The following is an 8,745-nucleotide window of genomic DNA, read 5'->3' on the forward strand; positions in this document are numbered from 1 at the left end:
GCACGAACCAATGGCCTTGCAGTTTCACTGCATGAATGAAAAAGGCTTCAGTTCAGGAGAAAAAAAGGCTTTTTCCCATATGCGTCTAGCAAGACGCAGTACGAGTGTAGTATCGAAATGGATCAATGATTATTGGAGTACGTTTTACAAGAAGATACTATTCCAGACTTCTACTTAAACATCTCATGTTTAATTAAATGTTTTTACCTGCCATTTCTATGTAATTATTTGTGAAATTTACTAATAATTATTGAGTGTTTCCAAATAAATCCTACACCTATTTTTATTTATTTTTTTAAGTGTACGGTTTCATATACTATTTTTAAAAGCGAAAAGCGTGAAATTAATATTTCACTCCAAACAGAGTATCATCCCATTTAAGCAAATAGGATTAGATGTTACAATCTTTTACAATCCCTAATTAACCAGCTTTGATGAGATGTTGATGGGGAGTAGGGGGAATAAAGGGAAGGGGGGACATTAGATGCTACCAATATTACTGATGTCATCAGGTGGGCACCCATTGTCCTTGATGTTTTGTTGATAGGGCTACAACATCTCCAGAGGGCCCAACGGTGAACCTTGCAGGTCACCCCTCTCTGTTTATAAACTTTTTTTTGTTGTTTTTTCATTTGAGGCCTATTTATAGTCCCTTATTTTCAACCATAGCCAGCTGCTACTTCTCAGTGCAGCCACTGGTATTAACTTTGTGTTGCCGGTATATACTCTTTTGACTCTTAAGTGATGGTAGCCGCTGAACTTTGAGATCATCAAACTGTTCCCTTTCCAAAATTTGCATATAGATAAACACTCATCTGTTCAAAATGGTCAAGATTTTTCTGGTTAGTTCCTGATGGTAGATGTCAAACACCACCTGGCTGCAAAAACATGTTTTTAACCAAAGTACTAGTAATAAGGGTACTGTAAAAACATTCTTGTCATGCGATTTGTAATCAACTACATAACCATTCTTAAAAAAAATGAAACCCACTCAAGTTATTGGACTCGGCTACAGACTATTTATTTGACAGACTACTCAGGAAAATATATTTAGCATTTCAAATGAAATGCAAACTTTAAAGAAAAACAAAACACAAGTCAAGAATAACAGGTTATTCAAACAGTGTTGTGTATTTCATGCTGAGTACATAGCCATTCAAAGATGCCCGAGGAGAATCCGATATGACGACGTGTAACAATTCAACACGTTTTCTTTAAATCTTACACCAAAAAATAGGTATACCAAAAACATTCCTGGAAAATCAGCAGGCAAAGTTGATCAAAATGCTTTATACAGATAACAAAAAGAATACAAAATGATCTTTGTCCAAAAATGTTCAGGAAAAAAAATCTAAATAAAATCATTCTTTGTACAAATACCACATTACAACATCGATATTTGAATTACATTATATATAGACTGTATATATTTGCTTTTGGTGATGTAAAACATAAAGAAGGCAAAAATCTGGACATGAATTGAGCAGTGTTGACATTATGAGGAAAAGCTACAGCACTCTCTTATACAAAATGTACAAAACAGCTGCTTCTAGGTACAAGTAGTTACAACATAATACTGTCTTTTTTTCTTTCTTTTCCTTTTTTTACAGTATGCCACAGTACAAAAAAAAACTTTTTGTGCCTAGAAGTGTTGAGGTGATGCGAACGTGACTCGGTGCTGCCCCCTTAGTCATGTGACTTCAGTCATGGACGCCGAATGGTTCTGAAAGACAAACAAAATTGCATTCAGAGACTTGCTGTGCCTTTCCAGACAGTAATAAGCATTTAACTCGTCGCATAAATGCTTATTACCCATCAGGCGCATTTAACAGAAACACCAGAGAGCCGTGGAGCAGAACGTGTAATTTCACAATGCCAATTCCTGTTGAATCAACCGTTTCGATTATCGTACTTGGACAGATCGTGACAGAACACCCAATTTTCCTTGTTTCCCAAACACATTGGCTTGAATAGTAAGGTTTCCTCAGCCACTCAGGGTGTTAAGCTGGTGTCAGAAGCAAAGGAGAATTCCTCTGACCCACATCTGCTGCTCAGGCGCTCGAGGTATTTCACTGGCTGGCTGTCAATAGAAACGTTTTCCCTGCTGTAAACCGTGTCGGAATGAATTTGTAGAAGCAGTATTGTATTTCCCTGCTGTATAAGGTGATAAAATCCATCTTTTTGGGCATTTTGGGAAGAATAAATGGCAAACTGCAAAATCAAAGCATTTTGGGTGTTTATTTATTTATTTATTTTTACTCTGCCTAAATAAAGGAACTACTGCAGGGACGACTTAAAAGTGCAGTTGGGTTTACAAAACGCAAAGCAAATTCCAGTCAAATAAACATTGAAACTAATGTTGGTGATACTACTGAAGGTAAATACAAACCTCATTATTACAAATTTACAAAATAAATCTATTATTAATTATTGAGTACTATCCTAAATCGGATCCCTCTCAATTTTCCACATCATTGTTTAGTCTTGGTACCAGGTTTATTACAGTTAACTAAAACTAAGGCTAAAACCATTAAAATAACAACAATAATAATTAAAATTTATAAAAACTAAAATAAACATTTAAAAAACTAATAAAAATAACAAAAACACTACAAAATTATTAAAACTATAGCTAAAATTAAAACGAAAACTGAAAATAAAATTAAAACTAATTCAAATATTAATACAAATTATAAAAGCATCTCAATAAAGCAAAAAGTTATTGTACAGTGAGTTCTGGGGAATTTTTAAAAGTTGAACTGTGTTAAATTTCACACAGCGCTCATGGCGAAAGACACTGAAAAAAAAAAACAGTGACTTCATGCAATGGCCACAAATCTGTCTGGGTAACACTTTAGAATAGGGAACACATTCACTATTAACTAAGAGTTTTTCCTGAACAAACTCCTAATTTGCTGTTTATTAATAGTTAGTAAGGTAGCTGTTAAGTTTAGGTATGAGGTCGGATTTAGGGATCTAAAATACGGTCATGCAGAATAAGGCATTGATATATGCTTTATAAGTACTAATACACAGCCAATATGCTAGTAATATGCATGCTAATAAGCAACTAGTTAATAGCGAGAATTGGTCCTTAAAATAAAGTGTTACCTCTGTCTGCATATGTATACAGACCAACACTTTAAAAAATACAACAGAGACAAAACCTGTGCAAACAAAACACAAGTCTACACAACTCCCAAGTCTATCTCAGACAGAGCAACCCGACTGCAAAATGCATTGCTGTGGACTGAAAACCAGTGATAGTGGAAATGACGGAAATTATTTGTCAATAATGATAATTTATCTTCATTTGCTGGCTTTTCTCAGCAAATATTGATATATACAATGTGTTAGACAAGCAAAAATAAAATAACCACATTCCACATGCCTGAAATGTAAGTTACTCTATATTAAATAATTGTTTATAGAACTGTAACATCACATTCGTGCTGTTGTACTGAATATCAGTATGGCCTCATACTAACAGTGCTGATATTCAGTGCAACAACACTCTTGCTTGTGTGATACTGCTGAAATAAATTACTTATTAATGCAAGTTATTATGAGTGTTGTCAAATTCAAACTGTGAATGTAAACGGTGTAAAACAGCAAGATCCTCACTACTATATATGTAATAAAACAAGCACTGATCACTGTGAGCAGGCCGAGAGAGAGATGATTTCCTGAGATGCAGAAGACAGCATTACCTGTGCGCTGAGCGTCTCAAGAGGGCTTTCCACACGGGGGAATGTCATCAAGGGAAGAGCGCGGTAATCCTCCTGCTTCTGTTTGGTAGGAGTGGAGTGATTCCCTTTGAAGTTGTTCACTACACAGATTCCCTACCATGAAAAAAAGCAACTTTTGAAGATTGCGATAGTTACAGTACCGACTAAAGCCAAAAATACTTATTAAATTAGAAACTGTGGTATAATACTTAACGTTATTTAAAAAAATGTTGTTAACTTAATTTTTTTAATGTATCATTAAAAAAAGAAAAGAATCATTACTGTTATAATAATAATAAATGTGTATAATATTTATTAATAATAATAAAAATTATTATTGAATTGTTACATTTTACTGACCCTTGTTTAAAACAAAATGCTATTTTATATTTTTTAATGCTATTTTTAATGTTATTTTTAAGTGGACTGCAAGGATTGTATTTGATTTTCAATACTGCACCACCTTTCAAAAGTTTGGGGTCAGTAAGAACAAAACAAGTTTGAAACAAGTCTCTTATGCTTCATTAATTTGATCAAAAATACAGTAAAAACAGTAATATTATTACTATTTAAAATAGTACTTCATATTAAAGTTCTACTTTAATATATTTTAAATTTCAATTTATTTATTTATTCGATGGTAAAGCTGAATTTTCAGCATCAAAAAATAAATAAATAAATCAATAAATTGTGTGTGTATGTGTGTGTGTGTGTGTATGTGTGTATGTGTGTGTGTGTGTGTGTGTGTGTAAAATGATGAAACCCACCAGAAAAAGAGCTATGGCGCTTCCTAAAATGAATCCAGCAATAACGTCTGAGCAGTGATTGCGGTATTCTGATACCCGGTTCAGGCCAGTGAGGAAAGCAGCGCACAGGATTCCCAGACAAAGTACAGGCTTGGCAAGACGACTGCTTTTCGTCCTGATGGTGCTCGTGATGTACATCTGAAACAGGCAAGCACACACACACAGACACACACACACACACACGAATTGAGGAACCGATTTATTCAGTGGATTTATTGTGCAGCAGGTGACTGAGGAAATCAAGCTTAAATAAATACACGCCGCTTGCAGGGAAATTATGGCCAATTATGGAGAACGGAATCAGAGTAAATAACCTCTTACTCCCATGAAAGAGAAAGAGAGCTGCTCTAAACTCACCTCAACCAAAGAAAAAAACTTCATCACAAACCCTGACGATTCAACATCACTAACCTGACATCAAAGCACACTGAAGGTCTGTTCAAAACCAGTGTAAGAAACCAGTTTCAACAAAATGTATAGTTACACTAATTGCCTTTGTATGGCAGTCATTTATGCTGCATTAGTTTGATCAAAAAATGTAGTAATTAACTAATTAAGTAACTCTAATTGATTAATTAACTGTGTTAATATATCCTGAATAATTAATAATCCTGAATATGTTTAGGATTTGTAGATGAATAAAAAGTTCGAAATAACAGCATTTATTTAAAATATAATACAAATCTTTTGTAACATTTTAAATGTCTTTGTCGTCATGTTTCATCAATTTAATGCATCCTTGCTGAATAAAAGTTTTTAGTTTCAGTTGATTAGTTTTTGTTATCTAATTGGAAACTAGTATTGGTAACAACTCTACATTAAAATAAATTGTTCAGATATTTGTTTAAAGTGCAGTGCAGCTTGCTATATTTTCCCTGTATAAAAATTAACACATGACACTTAATTAAAACAATTGACCATGCAAATTGACCAAGTATCCTCATTTTTCAGCGTCTGTCCAAACTGAACATGAAAACATTTGGATTTTGGACCAATTCTATTTTAAGACTAATTGCTTTGGACCTGGTTGGGACACATTTTGTGTAAAGTAGATTTCTTTTCCAGGTTAACAAACCATGAAGTGTGAGCCAGTTGCAATTCAACACAGTTTGAATTCAACACATAACAGACAAATAAAACTAGGCTATTTAACATCCACATTACAGTGTCTTACAGTAACGTAGATGGCTGAGTAGACACTGAGCGAAGCGTCTTTGGATGGGAAGGACCTCCTGGCTCTCTCCACCACCACCTGGTTCCCAGTGCAGATGTTTCCATTGGCGATGAACTGGTGGTTGAAGCGACAATCCATCCCGGTGTAATTTGGCTTGCAGACGCTCAGGAAGTACGGCGCCAAATTGCCAGTCGCTACCTGGCCGGCGTTGACAAAGATGTCGGTGGCAAACAGGCCAAACGCGAAGACACCTGCGGCGAAAAACAACAACAACAGAAAACTACTCATCTTGTTGCTCCCAATCAAGGCTCGAAAATATAAGCAAATCAGACAAGGGCTTGGAGGACACCTATGAATACCAATGCAGTCTTGATGGAATGATGCTATTTTTATCTTCAACCAGAAGTAATTGCAAATGCCCACTAGAGCAAAAGCTACATTTGCATACAAACAAAACTACTCTACTAAGCTTAATATCTTGTGCATGTAATTCTGATGTCCTCTAGTTATGCCAGCTCTCTCAGAATGACGTTTTCCAACTGATTTTGTGGAATAAAATGGTATCAAACTAGATTCACCATGAGCCTGTGCGTCTTTGAGTGAAGTGGATTACAATTCATGGTGTGGCTGAAAGTACGAAGGGTGTCGATGAGCAAAACGTTGAGCTTAGGGGTGTGCGATATAAATCGTCTGCGATAATATCGTAATTGTTGTTTTAACGATGTGCGATTTGACATTATCGAGTCTTTTGCAAAAACCATTCAAAACATCCCTACAGAGCGCACGCATACGTGAAGTCTAGATTAGTGCGTGTGCGCATTTAGTGTGTTTTCTTTCACTGCATGATTCAGTCTATTAAAATGCATTAAGAAAGATCACAAAATTCAAGATATGGGGGCAGAAAATGTACATATTTATATCATTTCATATAGTTAAAATCACTCGAAGAGTGCCGTTTTTTTTCTTCAAAAATAAGCATGATTACAAATGTGATACTGATTAGTGTGTTTTCTTTCACTGCATGATTCAGTCTATTAAAATGCATTTAGAATGATCACAAATTCAAGACATGATGGCAGAAAATTTATATATTTATACCACTTCATATAGTTATTCAATTTCACACGAAGAGTGCCGTTTTTCTCCAAAAATTACCATGATTACAAATGTGACATTGAATTCAATAAACAATAAGTTAATTAAGAGACTTACGTTTTAGACACCATATTGCTTGTTTTTGCTCTATTTCGCCAACAAAAATCATTCCGAATACAGCCACGGCGCTGTTTTGTGTCTCTGAGCAACATGACGGTGTTTCGTTCTTGAATGAATCAACCGTTTAAATGATTCGGTTCAATCGCAATTACTCACTTATTAACAGTGATTTGCTGCCGCCTGCTGGCGGTTTTAATTTCAAATTTCGGCTTTTTCTTTCTTTTTTTTTTAAATCATTTCAAATATCAGTATTCAACGTTTTATGTTTAATATATCAAAACATTATTTATGCATTTGTAATTGCATGTCTTGCATTAAACAAATTACATGTGTGTAAATACATCTAAATGCCACTTCAGATGCAGCTTCTGTGTTGATTTAATTTGCTTGGTAACAGCCCAAATGTCTTATTATTCTAATTCCCTGATTAAATGTAAAAATTTGACTCAAACGATAATGGACACTTTTAGAAAATATGGCTTTATAACGGTAAAAATGCCCATAAAATGCAAAAATCAGTTTAAACTTATTGGAAAAGATTAATTTCTATCAGTATGAACTGACCACCACACAGAATATGAAGAATATTAAAAACATTAGGAGTCAGCTGTCTTCGGCAGTCCTTAAGGTACCAGCACAGTAACACCCTCAGCAAAATATCGTCTAATTATCGTTATCGATAAAATCCCATAAAATATCGAGATATAATTTTTTGTCAATATCGCACACCCCTAGTTGAGCTACTGAAAAAAAAAGAGCAACGCTGGAGAGAGAAAGACAAAAGATACTCTCTGGCCACAATTGCTCAAGATTGTAGAAATGCTGCAATCCGATGGTCCGTACCACTGCAATCCCAAGCCTCAGAGGACACCATTACCAGAGACTCCACTACATTATGCATCACATCCAGCAAAGCAACGCTCCCCATGTTTCTCATTTCATTTCACATCAAGTCTGGGTGGGCAGCATGGACATGTGTACTGAAACCAACATCCTGTAAATATGAATGCTTAATAGAAACACTGCGAGTGAAAGTTATATTGGAAAGTTCTGTTGATTGTTTCTGTCAATTATGTCTGTAGCAAACATTTAAAATGGATGAGGTGTGGAGGTAGTGTTGTGCGTTCTGTCTGTTACTAATCAATAAAACAGCCACAGCTCAGCAGCTTTACTTTAAAACTTTTACTTGAAAATCTCCAGGTAAGTCACACCATCCTAACAAAAAATTATTGGATCGGTGGTGCACTTCTACTTCTGAGAGCTCACGCAAGTATTAGTGGTGCTTTTTTTATCTTTTTTTCTTTTTGTAGTAGTAGTAGTAGTAGTAATGTGTTAAGCTGATTAATCTTCCATTCACAAATAATTTGCATTGGACAAGGAGTCAAGTTCTACCCACAGGTTTGTCAATTAATAAGAAAACATACTTAAGGCCCGTTCACACCAAGCACGATAACTATAAAGATAACGATAAAGATATAGTTCTAAAAATCGTTCTCAATATTAAAGAATAGCATAGTTCACACCACAACTATAACGATAACGATACAGAGGAACGATATCGTTGTGATCACTTTCAAAATGATTTTTTTCCAGCTGATGAACGATAAAACACTGACAGCCAATCAGAATCCATCCTGCTATAACGAGCTCAAGAATTTAAAGCGGCAGACGCATGTGCGCTTAATAAACAGACAATATCGTTCGCTGGTGTGGACGCTAATATCGTTATCTTTATAGTTATCATTCTTGGTGTGAACGGGGCTTTACACCGTGTCTACGGACGTGAGCGGCGCGGCGCAACAAATCCCCGACAGAAAACTGC

At 35.3% G+C, this 8,745-nt stretch overlaps 1 protein-coding gene across 1 annotated transcript in view; it reads right to left on the reverse strand.

The window, feature by feature from the left end:
* Positions 1-999: 999 nt before the first annotated feature.
* The window catches only part of LOC107750956 (phospholipid phosphatase-related protein type 1-like), a 46,904-nt gene continuing 39,158 nt past the window's right edge, over positions 1,000-8,745 (reverse strand). The window contains exons 5-8 of the mRNA XM_016566535.1: positions 5,709-5,959; positions 4,496-4,672; positions 3,711-3,842; positions 1,000-1,723 (exon numbers count right to left, since the gene is read on the reverse strand). Coding sequence (XP_016422021.1) covers positions 1,691-1,723; positions 3,711-3,842; positions 4,496-4,672; positions 5,709-5,959 — 593 coding nt within the window. The 3' untranslated portion in view covers positions 1,000-1,690. The remainder of the gene's footprint in view (positions 1,724-3,710; positions 3,843-4,495; positions 4,673-5,708; positions 5,960-8,745) is intronic.

The sequence above is a fragment of the Sinocyclocheilus rhinocerous genome, unplaced genomic scaffold (assembly GCF_001515625.1).
Source record: "Sinocyclocheilus rhinocerous isolate Xijiao unplaced genomic scaffold, SAMN03320098_v1.1 scaffold1353, whole genome shotgun sequence".
Taxonomy (NCBI): domain Eukaryota; kingdom Metazoa; phylum Chordata; class Actinopteri; order Cypriniformes; family Cyprinidae; genus Sinocyclocheilus; species Sinocyclocheilus rhinocerous.